Source organism: Gallinula chloropus (genome assembly GCF_964237585.1).
Source record: "Gallinula chloropus genome assembly, chromosome: 26".
NCBI classification, from domain to species: domain Eukaryota; kingdom Metazoa; phylum Chordata; class Aves; order Gruiformes; family Rallidae; genus Gallinula; species Gallinula chloropus.
In genome coordinates, this window is record NC_140111.1 from 2,066,294 (window position 1) to 2,082,416 (window position 16,123).

The window sequence follows — 16,123 nt, forward strand, 5'->3', positions numbered from 1 at the left end:
AATAAAGCATCCCCCCGCGCCCCCATCGCCCCCAACCCCCATCCCCCGGGGCGACGGGGCTCCCCCCGGTACCCCCCGGGAACTGCCGCCGTGTCCCCGGGCAGCGGCGGAGCTGAGGGGCGGAACGAAGGGGCGGCGGAATAATTAACGGCGGGCGGAGCCGCCTCCCCGAGGCCGGTAATTAGTAACTCAATCAGGCAGCGGCAGAAGGCACCATTACCTGGGGGCCCGGAGCCAAACCGGTGCCGGGCACCGGGGGTTGCGCCAGCAACGGGACCTGGTACCCTGGCTGGGGTCGGTACCCTGGCTGGGGTCGGTACCCTGGTTGGGTCGGTACCCTGGTTGGGGTCGGCACCCTGGCTGGGGTCGGCCCCCTGGCTGGGGTCAGCCCCAGGGCCGGGGCAGGGGTTGTGCCCCTGCGCTGGGCACTGGGGAGGCTGCACCTCGAGTGCTGAAGGGCGCAGCAGCAGCTGGCCTTGCCAAGGGCTCTGCTCTGTCTGTCCCAAGCTCAGCCCGTCGGGGAAACGCTGGTAGATCCTTTTTCTTCCCTCTGGAACAGTTTCTGTGCCGAATCGTAAAGAGCTGTGCAGGTAACAGCAGGGTCCTGTGTCCCCCTGCCCAGCCAGCGCAGGGAGGGGATTGTCCAGCTCTGCTGGGGCTGCCTCACCTGGAGTCCTGGGGGCAGGTTTGGGTGTCCCAGGACAAGAGGGACACAGGGCTGTGATTCCAGCTTGGAGAAAGGCTGAGCATTCCGCAGCCTCCAGCGTTCAGCGTCCTCCAAGAGGCGCCTGTCCTTTGGGTGTGAAGAACCTTCTCCTGGGTCCTCACCCCTCAAACCTGACCTCACCTCACCCCTGCTTCACCTAAAGAGCATTCTTGGAGGTTTCCACTGCAACTCCAGCCTCTGGAGATACACAAACCAGAGAGAGTTCCCGTTCCTTGGGAATTCATGTGGGGTTTTTCTGAGAAACCTGGAAGTACCGAGCAGCCTCCCCGGACTCAGAAGGGGAACCTGGGCCCCAGTTCCTCTTCCAACCATTCCACTTGCCTGAATAACCCCGAGTTACCCCGGCTCTGGAGCCAGTGGGTTCCTGCAGTGGGTTTGGGAAAGCAGGAGATGACAGAAGCCTCTGATGCAGAACCTAAATACACCATTTATGGCAATGAGGAGGAAACTGGAGCGTCCAGCCCAAGGTTACGGCTCCAGCCCCAGCTCTACCCAGGGAGCTGACTCCACAGCCTCATTTATCCTGGTTTTACCCCTGGTGATCAGGCTTTCATTGCTACTGAGGCCAAAATGCTTCCAGCCTTTTCTCCCCCTGGCTTTCCCCTAGGAGCAATCCCCTAAGGAAAGTCATCCCAGTCAGCAGCACGAGCGTGGGGGGGTTGTAAGGGCCAGTGAAACTGCACAGGGAGCCCTGAGTGCTCCTGGGTCGTGCTTAGGGCTGGGGAGGGCAGAGGGGGAGCAGTTTGGAGCAGGACAGCGTTCAGCCAAGCCCAGCAGCAGCCCCCAGCTGCTCTGCTGCTGTCTTGTCCCTCTGGGGAGTATCTGCAAGAGAGGGAATTTCACCGGATTTCAACCCAAAGGCTGCTCCCTGAGTTGATCCGCAGGCAGAGGTGTACGGTGAAGAGCTCCGTTCCTTGGGGCTGAGTAAGGTGTCCCTGCCCTGACTCAGGCTGTGAGGAGTAATTGGTGTTAAATGAGTCGGTGAGGTGAGCAGCTTCCAGCTCTGCCCATCCCAGCACAGCCACAGGCACAGCTTTACCAGGGAGCAGCACCTCGCTGTCCGTCTGTCCATCCCTGCCTCCCCATCCTCCTCTCCCTCACTGCCTCAGCTCAGTGATCCCAAAGCTCTGCAGTCCAGACGTTGGTCCCCGCTCTGTTATTCCAGCTGGAGTGGCTGAGACAGACACAGGTACAAACCTGTGACGAGGTGATGGCCGCAGGACAAACAGAATCCACAGCCCCCTGTCTGGACACTTTTCAGCCCCTTCTTCCTTGCTGTGACTGCCCTGAACCTGCCAGTGCCTGTGTTTGGGCACTCCTCATCACCCAGAGCGCTCAAAGCACCTTACAGAAGAACCTGATCCGGATCTGTCCCCGTTTTAAGACCTCAGGCTCAAGGTGTAGGTACACAGAACCCTTTCTGCTTCTCTCCTGGTGCAGGTGAGGGTGGGATGTAGGTCTGCTGAGCCCCAGGGTACCGCTCTGTCCCTGTAACCTCAATTTCCTCTGTCATCATCCCCCTTCCTGGTGTTGCTCAGCCCCAGGTCCCAGTCTCCTTCCCCAGCAGTAACCCCCTCTGCTCTGCAGCGTCAGGACGGGGGGTGGAGGCAGCGAGGAGGAGTGAGACTGCTTTTCACCAGAGGAAGCAGCAGTGGGGATCCTGCCCTCAGACCCACGGGATCCCTGGGCTGGAAAAGCCCTTTGAGACCATTGAGTCCAGCTGGACTCATCCCCCACTAACCCCATCCCTGAGCACCTCGTCTGCCCGGCTGGTAAACCCATCCCAAGGGGTGACTCAGCCCCTCCCTGGTTCCCTGAGAACCCTTTTGGGGAAGATCTTTTCCCCAGGGTCTGATCTGACAGGGTGCACCAGGCAGGCCCTGGCCCAGCTTGAGCCCATTCCCCTCACCCCATCCCCTGGCTGCAGAGACCATCGCCCACCTCTCTGCACCCTCCTGGCAGGGCAGGGGAGGTGGGGAGAAGGTCTCCCCTCAGCCTCCTCTTCTCCAGGCTCAACACCCCCAGCTCCCTCAGCTGTTCCTCAGAGGATTTGCCCCCCAGCCCCTTCCCCAGCCTGGTTGCCCTTCTCTGGCCTGGCTCTCCTCACCCACACTGACTCCTGCTGTTCCTGTCCTGAGCTCCTGCGGATCGATTTGTCTCCAGCGAAACAAACAAAAATAATCCCATGTGAAGGGGACAAATCCCAAACTTTTAATTTCACGGGGGATGAAAATCTACTTCCTCTGCACAGAGGAGAGGCCAGGCCCAGTCAGTCTGCTGGGAGCATTCAGTTTGTTCACTGACCACAAGCCTGTTATTTCTGTCGCTCTCCTTCAACCGCCTGCACGTCATTTGCATTGTTTAAAGTCAAAACAAGATCACCTCAACTTGCAGCCACAGTGCTTCTGGTTTCATACATCACCAGGCACGCCGGGCTCACAGCGCTGCTATTTTGTCCATGTGCAAGAAGCAGAAGAGAAACCAGCTTACTCTTCTGAAATGACACTGGCCCTGCAGTGCTGACAGGGGGGAAACGCGCCCAGGTTAACAGCTGGGACTCAGGACAAGCAGAATTCCTGGTTCCATCTTGGTTCTGAGTGTGTATCACACCAGCCCTGGGCACATCAAGCCCTGTGACACCCTTCAAGAGCGCTGCACCTCTGGCAGCTCCACACACAGCTGCTTCTGGGGTGTTTCCCTGTCCCAGTGCCTCCTGGTTTCACAATGCTGTTGCCCCTCACATTGTCCCTCAGGTTAACTCCCTTATCTCCCACCTTCAGGTGTTTAACAGAAGCTGGGAGGAGTGGCTGACAGGCAGGACACTGCACTGCCATTCAGTGAGGCCTGGACAGGCTGGAGAGGTGGGCAGGGAGAGACCAGATGGGGTTTGATAAAAGCAAGTGGAGAGTCTGGCACCTGGGAAGGGATAACCACGGGAATCAGGACAGGCTGGGGGTGACCTGCTGGAGAGGAGCTCTGAGGAGAAGGAACTGGGGGTCCTGGTAGATGACAGGGTGGCCATGAGCCAGCAGTGTGCACTGGGGGCTGAGAGAGCCCATGGGATCCTGGGGGCATCAGGAGGAGTGTGGGCAGCAGGTCACAGGAGGGGATCCTCCCCCTCTGCTCTGCCCTGGTCAGGCCCCTCCTGGAGTGTTGTGTCCAGTGCTGGGCTCCCTGGGATAAAACAGACAGGGATCTCCTGGAGAGAGTCCAGAGGAGGGACAGAGATGCTGAAGGGCCTGGAGCATCTCCCTGTGAGGAAAGGCTGAGTGAGCTGGGGCTGTTCAGCCTGGAGAGAAGAAGACTAAGGGGAGACCTGATTAATGTTTATCAATATCTGAAGGATGGGATGCAGGGGGAAATGGGCAGCCCCTTTTCAGGGTCTGTGGGGACAGGACAAGGGGCGATGGCCTCAAGCTGGAGCACAGGGAGTTCCACACAAATATATGGAAGAACTTTTCCCCAGTGAGGGTGAGGGAGCCCTGGGACAGGCTGCCCAGGGGGTGTGGAGTCTCCTTCTCTGGAAAGATTCCAGCCCCATCTGGACACCGACCTGTGTGACCTGTCCTGGGGACCCTGCTCTGGCAGGGGGTTGGACCCAATGAGCTCTGGAGTTCCCTTCCAACCCCTACAGCTCTCTGAGTCTGTGAAATTTCCTTATTGACAAGGATTAACTTTTCCCCCCTTTCCTTTCCCTTCCAGACCGTGTCCTGGTTAGTTCCTCAGCACTTGACTACCACCTTTAATTCAGCTTACACAAGATCTACTTACGATCAGTGGTAGAGCTCATTCAGCTGCCCTAAGACCTAGCACCAACAGCAGAGGAGGAGGATGCTGAGAACAAGGTTTTCCTTGGGGCTGGGAAAGACCTGGCTGTTCCATTCCCTCAGAGGTTTTAGGTCCTTTGAAAGCAGCAGCAGCAGCAGCAGCACTGGGAGGCTTCAAACAGAACACAAGATGAGGGTGTGAATTCCACATTGACATTTTTATTAACGCCAACCTGTTTTCAGTTTTTTATTGTGTTTTTCTTTTTTAAACAATAGCACAAAAATGTTTCAGGGAAGCAGTCTGACAGTTAGTCTGATGACCTTCTGAAATACAGTTAAGCCACACCAAATACGAAATTTCCTGTTAAAAGGAAAAATAATAATAATAATAATAATAAAATATGGGAAACTCCAACCTTCGTATTAGAGGGTGTTGTGCCTGGTTAGTAGACCACGCTGCTGTGTGAAGTAAACGATGGCACACGGCTTAGACTTCATCATCACGCCAGTCATCACTAATTTAAGGCTTCTGAATCAAATTACCATCAACATCACAGAAAGGAATGAAAAGCTTGTGTTGCTACGGCCATGAGGAGATGGAACGAGCTCTGGGTCTTTTTAGACACGTCACGGTGTCGTGAAGAGAAGAGACCTGCCCCAGGAGCAGCCAGGGGAGCTGGTTGCAGTGGTTATCTCCTCACCTGCATGCATTTTGAGGGTGTAATTTAGTCAGAAATGAAACAAAATGGAAAAAAAAAAAACCCAGAAAAAAAAATTAGCATGAATCTTTTCTCTTCTTTAATGTGGCTGTGAAAGGTGTTTCCTTACAATCCCGTTCTAAGAAGGACATCAGCAAGTGGAACCGAGGAGAAGAACCGAAGAGCAACAGAACATTTTCCTTTTTGCTGAGAGGTAACACAAAAGGGAGGGAACCTACTATCCTTGGGTTTGGGGGGAGGGAAAGAGGGGGTTTGCAGGAACATCTCCCCAAAACCTTGCGCTTAGAATGATGCACAGACTCTATGTTATACCAGCTACCTGCCTTTCCGAGTCACCTGTCCCACACAACGCTCAGGGGCTGTTAAACCCATTCCTGCCCCAGGCTCTCCACAAAATTCCGCTGTCCTAGGAGCCCCCTGGTTTCCTTTTATCTGGGGAGGGCTGGGGGAGGGTGTAAAAAACAGAACATCTGTCGATAAGAGTGTCAGGAGGGGGTTGTTAAATATTTGAACCACTGACAAGGCTTGAGGAAGTTTCACAGTTTTGTTATGCTCTATTTTATTACTATCATATTTACAGATTCTTTTTTCTCTCTCTCTTTCTTTTTTTTTCTTCTTCTTTTTTTTTTTTCTCTCCTCTTTGCTGAATTGCTGATAAATTTTAATAGAATTTCAAATCTGGAGTGTGAGCAGGAACCGGTTAACTACATTCATTGTCCAATCCCCATCGGTTTGAGAAAGAAAAAAAAAAAGACTCCAAATTCTTGGCATATGAATCAGCTGTTGGGTGGCTCCTCCCTCTCTCCCCAGGAGGCGGCAGCAGGACTGCAGCAGAGCATGCAGAGGTTCACACCGCGGCTGGCGGGGCCTGGCGCTGCAGGAAGAAGTGGTGGATGTTGTCGGCGTCCCGTTTGAGCCAGGCTGCGTTCAGCAGGATGTTCTCACAGCACTGCTGGACAGTGCGCTCTGCTGAGGGGGCTGGGTGGCTCTCAAAGAAGGCCTGTGTGAAGAGCAACACAACCGGCTGTGAGGGTGGGAAGGGGGCACGCAGGCAAAGGGGGGTGTGGGGGTGGGTGGGAGGGGGTGTTTAAGATGCTGTGTTCCCTGGTTGTGGAGGAATGCTGCTGGGAAGTCTGTCTGTCTGTCTGTCTGCTCCCACCAGCCTCACAGGCTCCTCAGTGTCACTCATGGGGTATCAATCCCAAGTGCAGAGCGGGGATGGGGGTGCCTCAGTTTCCCCACTAAAGGAAAACCAGGGAGCACTCCCACAAGTAGCCCAAACTCTGCCTGGCCTGGCTCCAAGGGACAGCAAGCAGCTCTCAGAGATGAGTTTAGCCCCTCATGGGAGGCAAGAAACCAGCAGCAAGTCAAGTGTGTATTTCTGGGTACTAAGGGAAGCGCTTGCCACGGGATCAGATTTCCTAGGGCTCTACCCAGGCCTCTTTCCTGGCTCCACAATGACCTCCAAGCACAGGCAGCACTCCAGAGTTTTGTGGAGTATCAGAGAATCACAAGGCTGGAAAAGCCCTTTAAGATCATCAAGTCAAGTTGTTCTCAGGTTTCTTCCTTCAGAAGCCACAATTCCCACTTCCCCCATGAACAGAGGCTGCTGTGGCTTTGCACTTTACAACAGGTTTAAGGGGTAGAGTAAGGCAGCATGGCCTTGTCATGTCCCATCATTGTTCAAACGGGCTCTTCTGGGGATCTAGCAGATCACCTCACTATGAGGTGACACTCTGAGGTGACATCAAGGCTCAGACACAAGCAGTGCTGCGGCTAAAAGCTCAGCTTGCTGTCCCAGGAGGGTCTCCTGGGAAGTGGTTATGGTTTAGTTACAGGTGATTGTGCTGGTAAGTGTTTTGCAAAGTGTTCTTTAAGGGAAAAAAAAAATCAGCTACAGGGCAAGTTTCTCTGTAAAAGCACTTCTGTTACTAAATCTTTTATAAGAAGAGATCACTAGGTAATAAAACAGGATGGATAGAGCTCATGGCTCAGCACATCTTTGAACCAAGAATTCCTCCTGAGCATTTTCCTCACAGGGAAGTGATAATTAAAGGGCCATCGTTTTAAGTTCCTTCTTCCAAGGAGGAGTCCCTGTAAAGGTGTGGGCAAAGAGTAAAGAATAAAACCCACACACATTCCCAAAACGCCACCAGGACCTTGTGCCTGTGCCCTGGGGCCAGAGGGGATGCTCCAGTAAGGAAATCACATCACCCTTAGACAGATTCTCTGCCAAAAAGTCACCCTGCCTTGGGGCAAAGCCTTGCTCTTGCTTCACAGCACAACTGACCGCATCAAGCTCGGGCCAAAGCAGTGCAATTCAGGGACTACACATCAGTCAGAGGTGGAGAGAGCCACAGTTCAAGACCAAACCCCACAGAAACCCACAGCACTGACACATCATCATTCCTTTAATTAACAGTTCTTACCTTAACTTCTGCGGCCATTTTGTCATTTGCAAATCCATCCACTGTTAGCTGAAGGGGAAAAAAGCCCACATTAAGTGAGGGTGAGCATTTAGGGTTTCAAATACAACGGTCATGGATGAGAAGAGGCCTCTCCTCACAGCCACACGTACCTTTATTAGTCTGGATATTAAGAATCCACCTTGGTATCGATTATAAAGTTCCTCCCAATTGTCCCTTACAAATTTCCAAGCTGCTTTTCTCCCCTGCTTGCTGCCTCCAGCTACTCCACCGATAACAGATACCGTGTCCTGGGGACGTACCTCTTCCTGAAGGTGAAAACATGGACAAGGGTTGTTCCAACAAATCCAAGATCCCTGTATTTCTACACTGAATCAGCCAAAATCTGTTCCCCTTCCCACTACTGCTCCTATTCCAGCATGTTACAGGCTCACAGTGCTCTATCCCCGAGTCCTCTGAACACATTTGCCCTCCTCATGAGGTAAGGAAGCAGCAGCTTCCCCCAGTAACTTACTGAAAGTGCAAAGGTGAGAACTTTTTGAATCAGTTCTGGTTGGGAGATGGCTCCGAGAACTCGTTCAATTCGGTTCTTCTCCTCCTGCATGTCTGCTTGCTTGTGAAGCTTCAGAGCCAGAGAGAACAAGGTTAGCGCCCAGGATTACCATGCTGACTTCTTACCTAGCGCTGCTGAGCTCGCTGCACACACCAGAGCTGCTAGATTAGTCTTCAAGCCTCCTAAGTGACAAATCAGACTCGTTCATCAATCATTTTGGCAGCTGTTCCCATCCAGAGCTCGTTACACGTCCATCAGCAGAAAGCCCCCTTAGTAATGAACTCATTTTCACTGCTCATATGAGGTCAAGTAGGACTGTGCCTCCCAGCGATGACAAATCCTCCTCAAGTGCCCAAAGCACAACCCACTAGGTGGCAATTTCCCACCACACAGGGACCTGGGAGCACCCAAAGCAAGCCCTACCCCTCACATCACCCATAAAACACCAGGCTGAGCCTGTCTGCAGATAATCTGTCTCTCAGAGGAGTTTGCAGGGTGGGATGTTTAGGTTTTCCTTGCATAAGCTGGCAGTGTTAAGGAGAGGGCGTGCACTCACCTTCAGCATAGTGTCTAAAGTAGTACTGTCTCCGTGCTTCAACACAGTTACATATACCTAAGACAGAGCATAAACAAGGGAGGTCCTTCAAAGCCCACACTGTCAGAAACATTAACAACCAATTGCCAAGTATTTCATAGATTTCAGACAAAGATTTCTTCCAGATCTGGAAGATACCAACTCTGATCCCTTCTGTGTCTTAAGACTGGGTTTTAAAGATGCATCAACTCTTAACCAAAATTATGCTGGAGTTGAGGAAGAGGTAATTTCAAACAGAGCAAAACACCAGAACAAGGAATCTTTGCCCAGGCAACACCTGGCTCCTAAGTACTGCCCATTGCTCAGTCCATACCTGCTCTAGATTCTGCTCTGCAGGGCCAAGCTGACACCCCAATCCCCACAGGTCACCCCAGTGCTTTTAAACCAGAACGCAGGCTGGGATGGGAGGCCAACGACTAGGAGTCAGCTCAGATTCAGCACTGCACTTAAAGAGTCTTCAAAACCCAAAAAGCAACACAATCTACTGTCTGGCATTGTACTGTGGCAGTTGATGTGTGTACAGCTGAGCTCATGAGCTGCCACTAAGCACTGGCCAGGAAAGAAGAGGCTTACTTGTTTGCACCACACTCCCTAGTACAAATTTCTTCATGACCAGACTTATCCAAGCTCCCACCACCTCTGCCAAAACCAGTTGATCTCCTATCTTGACACTGGTTTCCTCTAGTTTCCCTACTCTTGGAAACACAAGAGTTCAGTGCTAAGTGAGCAGGGAGTGCCTGTTGGGAACCAAAATGCACAGTAACCTACAGGACTCCTCAGATCAGCTGACAGGATGTGTTTTCCTTCCACGTGGTCCTTAAACCGGCGTCGAGCTTCCTCTAACGTTGCCTTGTGCCCAGCTTTTCCTAGCTTGCCCAGGACCAGACCTCTCAGAAGAGCATCTAGATGACCTAATGAGCGAGTAGGAGGGGGGAAAAAATAATTACTTGGAGAGATAATTCAGCAATTAAAATAAGAAAGTGTTCTTCCAGCCTGAGTGACCAGGGCAGAGCTGTGCAAGAATCCTCCCCTGCTTGAGGACACCTGAAGAAACCAGGCCTCTTGCCCCTCTCCTTGGTGGCAACTGGAGAATGCATTGAGAGTTTTACCTTTTTTTTTATAGCAAGAGGGTCAGGAGAACATTATTCCAGACCAAACACAACAGCCTATGTCTGTAACTTGAGCTAGGTCAGTAATATTAACCATTTGCATCTACAACAGGACAAACTAGGACAAGGAAACAGGCACACAAGTGCCTTTCATCCCTTTAGCTTTAAGTTTCATGAACTCCAATTGATGCAACACCAGGACAGAGAATTTCTATCCATTGGTGACCAAGGAGGGAGAAGTTTTACCCTTTTGACTTGTGCTTGATCCCAAGGGATTGTTTGGGTGTTTTGTGTTTGTCTGCTTGGTTTAAAGTGTGGAAATAACCTTGAATGCCCACTTCAGAGTATCTTCTTCCTCCCTCCCCCTAAAATCTTGACAGTTTTATTTACACAAAACCACTACTGGATGTCAGAGCAGAAGCTTCCTACCCTCTCCAGGTTTGGGGTCCCATCCCAGTCTCTCTCCTATTGGTGAGAAGACATCTTTCACAAACACCTGGATTTCCTCATAGAAGTCTGTGTGGGACAAGAGAGTTGAGAGGATGCCCAGGTTACAGCTGAGGTCGCTCCACACAGTGTAATTGGGCTCGTTCACAAAAGCTTCCATGACTTTTAGAACCTCTACAGTGCTAATGATTCCAGCTCGGGCCTGGGAGAGGAGAAGACAGAGATTAATCTTACTTCCAAAGAGAATTAAGACTTCCAATAGTTCATCAAGTTATTTTACAGCTTTCCCTGTTCAGTTTGTGCACATAAACTCAATATTCTTTGTTGGGAGGGGTTCTGCCAAGAGGAGTCACAGCAGTCAAAGCAGCTCAGCTGCCTGCTCTGGGCACACTATGTTTTTTATACACAGGTAAGCACTTCACAAGGACACAGCTATGTAATTACAAACACGTTTTGCAAACAAGATACAGCCAAAGAGATTGAGTGACTTTAGAAAACTGCAGCAACACAACCCCCCAGAGTTATTCTCAGCCAGATACTACACCCACCAAAACCTTATTTTAACTAAAAACTGCAAAGATTCAGAGATTTCATTTTTGCTCTTCATTAAATTGAGAGTGTAAAACCACAGAAGTCCTTCTTGCTCCCTGCTTCCCATGAATTAGTACAAGTACCACCTCCTCTGCCAGGAAAAGTTTCTATTAATTGCTTCACAGCATCCTGAAAACGCTTCTAAGCTCAGAGTGGCTACAGTAGGTACCTCCAACCAGATTTCTGAGATTTCTGTTCATCTGGAACCAGCTCAGTAATTTATGGTACCAGAAAAAGAGGTAAAGGTGAATTTTTATTATCTAAGCTATTCTCACCCATGATAAAAACATGAGTAAAACTGAAACCAAAATAGGAGTCTGACACAATGTTCTTATGTGTATTATTTGTCCAACTTTTTTTTGTCCCATTAGTCTTGCAATATTTGGGAAATGACTCAGACTACAGTTTGAAACTGTTTCAGCCAAGCTGTGCTGAGATTACAAGCTTTGAAGCTGGAGAGGTGGGGTATCCAACCCACGTTTATGAGAGTTACAGACAGCTTCCATAGGGTTTAAGTCTTACAATACAAGTTAGAACTTGCCAAGCTAATTAATAACTGGATGTATGCAGTAATCCCAAAGGCACTTTGCCTCCAGAAACTGAGGCTCGACTCTTCACACACTGGTTTCTGCCGTTACTGGAGCTCTCATGATGAGCCAGAGCAGCAAAGGGTTGCTTACCAGAGAGAAGAGATCATTCTGCAGGCCCAGCCTGTCCACAGGGGGTAGGGAGAGGTCTTTGATGGCTGGTATTAAACTCTCCAGCATGTCAGGGCTGTACTGGGTACGGTAAAACCCGACTGTCCCGAGGTTTAACTGAAAGGCACCAAAGAGAGGAGCACATTAGAAACATGGAGCAAATAAAGAACTATTTGGGGTGGTTTCTTTGAACCACCAGGAATTTCTCAAAGCATCACAGCTCAGAGAAACCAGTCACTGTAATTTAAATGCAAACTTAAAACAAATTGCAAGTAAGGGAGGCTGATGATTTCAAAGAAGAAATGCTCACTACAAGGTAGAGGAGGTGAGAGAGAGCTCCCATAAAGAAACAGAGGCTGCAGTTAGAACTAGGAGCAAGGAGAAAAGGGAAACTTCTCTTCTAGGGGTGACTCCTAACTGGAGGAATGCAGCAAGGTAAGACTCAGGAGACTGTGGGTGCTAGAACCTTAACTTTTGTAACCTCTCTCCCACAACCTGCTTCACTCAATTTTGATAGAGGTAACAGTTCTCTTCAGATGGGAGAGCAAGAGGATACACAGGCCTGACAGCTGGAATGCCCACATCAGTTAAACAGGAGGATTTAATTAAGAGAGACTAACCCTTGGTGTTATTTCATGGAGCCACCTCTCCAGCTTAGAAACAATTGCCCTCCAAACTCTGCAGCTCATACAGCAACAGTCACAGCCAGTTGCTGCCTTCCAGTTTTCAAATTCAGCCTGGTGTCTGCAGGAGACCACACCAGTGAATTTCTTCACTTGCAGATTTGTACTCCTCTGGCAATAGCCAGTAGAAAACCTTCTCACTAATGAAAGATAAACAGGGCTATTTTTTTCTCAAGATGGACTTAACTGTGGTTGCTATGGGATAACCCAACAAAGCCACCACATTTCAACTCCAAAGCTGCCTCTAATTGCACGCTGTTTTTCTGGGCTCAGACTCCTAAAAGGTTCAGGTTTACATTGTCTAGACTACTCTTGGAAGGCAACAGACTACACTAAGCAAGCGTTTTAAAGAGGAGCCAACGTTCAACAGCAGTGCAGAGAGGCCCCTCCATAAGAAATACAAGACTGCAAGGAAAAAATAAAACCAGAGAGGAAAGAGAATGAGCTTCAAGGTACATTACAGTGACACACCCCTGCCCAGTAACATGTTCTTCTTCATGACAACTCACCTTCACCCACTGGTCTGGTTTGATGTCTTTCAAAACCAAGGTGAGCTCTGGTTTGTCCATCAGTATTTGCATTTTGGCACACGTGGGGTCATCACTTGTACAGATACTTATGGGGACCATCCACATGGGGAAATCCTCCCCTGAAAGAAGGGACAATCAAAAGGAAGGCCTGAGGAAGGCAGGCAGCACCAGAAACTCTGATGTTCAGACAAGTTTCATCAGTAGTTGAAGCACTGCTACTTAGATTTAAGCTAAAATAGGCAGAGACCTGAAGGCAAACAGCAGTTCTGGAGTTAAAACCCAAGAGTCTCCAAATCACCTTTGACACCAAACATCTGCATTTCCATAAGCATGGAAGATGGGTGGAATCTGTCTCTTCAGATAGAGCTGGCTTCCACATGAGGCATTTTTATCTCAGAAGGACTATAAACCCAGCAGCTTACAAAGCTCCTCTGATAGCAGCACTGGGCTCAAACAGGACCTCAGAATGACAACTGAGCCAAGGGTGCAGATGAATGCTGTTCTCCATGCAGGGACAGCATGGAAGCCACGTGTGTGAGCACATCCAGCCTTAGGTTTTCTAAGCATTTAGCAAACACTTAAACACCTGAACCCAAGCAGAGCACCTGCCTGCTCTGTGGTGTGGCTGTTCCACCCCCATTCCTGCTCTCAGCATTCATCTTACCAGTATAGGGCCCACTGGCACAGAATTTCTTCTGGACTAACTTCAACACCTTGTCATCATCTTGCTGAGGGGGGAAAAAAAAATAAAGAAAGAAGAAAGGCATTATCAGCACATTATCTAATCTCAGCTGCTGTATAATCACACAACATTCATGTGGCCTCTGTTACACAGAGTAACTTGTATGGCCTCCAGGAAAAGGAACTGCCCCAAGACCCGTTCCAATCAGTGTTGCTGTTAACACACACATGCCCTGCTTCTCATTTGAATTAGTTGCCCCATTTCAGCTTCCAGCCAGTAAATCCTCACTCACCCTGCAGTCTTGTAGACTAAGCATAACTGAACTGGAGTGAAAAGCAAAACACGTGGCAATGGGAGTGAAGTCAGAGATTCCCTCCCCCAGCACACATTTCATGCACGCAGAGCTATGTCAGCAAACTCCAAGCACATGATCTGGAGTGTCTGTGGAACAGCTCCATCCCACTTCACACTGGGTTCCCCCAGTGAGCCACACTTCCCCTCCCTTCAGAACCAGAACTGTCACTAAGCACCCCACTGCACTGCCTCCTGATCAAAGAGAATTTTTTAAACAACTGGAGACTACTAAATTCCATCCCAAACCACAGTTACAGGGAGAACTTTTGATCTGAAGTGCTGAAAAAAGCACAGTTATATTCACCTGTTCAGCTTCCACATAAATGAGGGGAAATCCCATCTGTTTGGTCCATGTATTCATCACAGCAGCGATGGGTTTACCACTAGCTTTTTCCAGGCTGTCCCAGAGATCCTCTGCAGAAGAAAAGGCTGACTAAGGACTCTGAGTTATGACACATCAGATACTACAAGGATACTATGCACGCACTGGAGGGTGGGAGGCTGTATCATTACTCCAGTTTGCCCTTTGTGCTTTAGGCAAATCAAATTGTTACAGATGAGAGGTAAGGAAAAGGAACTAGTTTAAACTGAGGGGGGGAGAGGGGGAAGAAAGCTTCTTTGTTACTCAGACAGACGCAATCAATACACATGGTGATAAGGTATAACAAAAGTGAGCATTAAATACTCCAACTGGTAAACAGAGGAATCTTTTTCCTTCAGTTTTTCACATATTACACCAAAAAGAGCTGACCAAACACAGGCTGGGTTTGGCTGCCAGAGCACTATGTTCCACTTCCACGTGTGTCTGTGCCTGGTACACACAGAGACGTTGAGGAAAGCGCGGCGAGATGCGAGACGATCCTTTGAAGTGCTTAATCACACATGCAATCAATACTGCAAAAGGAAGCTTGCAACAGCCTCGCCTGGCAAATCAACATACTCTAGTTCTAAATCAGATTACCACCCAGATGTGGTTATCAACGGTAAACGTGGCCCTTTCACATTACCTCAGCTACCTACTCCTGAGATACAAAAGCCCTACATGAGCCTGAATTCCGGCTGTGCAGGGCACTTGTCGTATGAAACTGGGAACAAGCTGATTATTCCTTTCATTTCAGTTCTCTCAGGTGGAAAAGAGAGAGTTGTTTAAGAATCCACCACTTCAGCAGTAAAAATTCTGTCCCCAGAACTCGCTGATCTGAAGCACACAAGAGCCACTCGTTACCTGTAGCAGCATTCTTCTGCTGGAACTTCGTTAAGTACAAATTCATTCCTTTCCGAAAGTCCTGGGAACATAAAAGGGAACATAGAATGTGTCCTGCTCTCAGCTGGGGTAAGAGTTTTCTTCCTAGCAGTGGGTACAGTGCTGTAGTTTGGATTTGGGGTGAGGATCAGGTCGACTGCACACCCCCACGTTTTGGTTGTCGTTTTCACTCCAAATGAAGGACTTCATCCCGTGGGGATGCTGGGAGGGGACACGGCTAGGACAGCTGCCCCTGACTGCCCAAAGGGATGCTCTGTGCCCAAAGGGATGCTCTGTGCCATATGGCATCATGCCCAGTGTATAACTGGGGGGAAGCTGGCTGGGGGCTGGACTGCAGCTGGGGAACTGGCTGGGCATTGGTGGTCAGTCAGTGGTGAGCTATCATGCTGTGCACTACTTGTTTATATTCTTTTGTCAGCAGCATCATCGTCGTTGTTGTTGTTACTCTCTTCCTTTTCTGTCCTATTAAACTCTCTTTATCTCAATCCATTAATTTTACCTTTTTTTAATAGATTCTTTCCCTCTGGGGGAGTGGAGTGAGCGAACAGCCATGTGCTTCTTTTAGCTGCCAGCCAGGTTAAACCATGGCAAGTGGCACCAGGACAGAGGTGCCTTCTATGCTCCCTCCATGCTGCATTTACATTCAAGACTTGGCCAAGGAATCTCAGGACCAGTATGCACACCTGTAACTCCTGCATATTTTCCCACTACCTTATTCCTCCTAGGTCAGTTCAAATAGATCCCAAGTACGAACTGGAGAAGATCTTTCAAAATATAGAACACAAGTATTCAGTTTTTTTTTGTTTAACTCTCTTTTTACCTGTAAAAAGACTCAACAATCTACATTTGGCTTTTTAACAGCAATCTCTTTACCTCATCACCAATGTAGTCGTGTAGCATTCTGATGACAGAAGCTCCCTTGCTGTAAGAAATAGCATCGAATATTTCATCTACTTCAGATGGATGTCCAACACTAAC

At 49.5% G+C, this 16,123-nt stretch overlaps 1 protein-coding gene across 2 annotated transcripts in view; it reads right to left on the reverse strand.

Moving 5' to 3' along the window:
* Positions 1–4,693: 4,693 nt before the first annotated feature.
* Positions 4,694–16,123, reverse strand: part of NPEPPS (aminopeptidase puromycin sensitive) — a 39,567-nt gene continuing 28,137 nt past the window's right edge. For both annotated transcript variants that reach the window (XM_084275695.1, XM_084275696.1), the window contains exons 11-23: positions 16,019–16,123; positions 15,107–15,167; positions 14,186–14,295; positions 13,510–13,573; positions 12,825–12,964; positions 11,615–11,749; positions 10,326–10,545; positions 9,556–9,698; positions 8,749–8,805; positions 8,154–8,261; positions 7,792–7,947; positions 7,643–7,690; positions 4,694–6,213 (exon numbers count right to left, since the gene is read on the reverse strand). In XM_084275695.1, coding sequence (XP_084131821.1) covers positions 6,061–6,213; positions 7,643–7,690; positions 7,792–7,947; positions 8,154–8,261; positions 8,749–8,805; positions 9,556–9,698; positions 10,326–10,545; positions 11,615–11,749; positions 12,825–12,964; positions 13,510–13,573; positions 14,186–14,295; positions 15,107–15,167; positions 16,019–16,123 — 1,500 coding nt within the window. In that variant the 3' untranslated portion in view covers positions 4,694–6,060. The remainder of the gene's footprint in view (positions 6,214–7,642; positions 7,691–7,791; positions 7,948–8,153; positions 8,262–8,748; positions 8,806–9,555; positions 9,699–10,325; positions 10,546–11,614; positions 11,750–12,824; positions 12,965–13,509; positions 13,574–14,185; positions 14,296–15,106; positions 15,168–16,018) is intronic.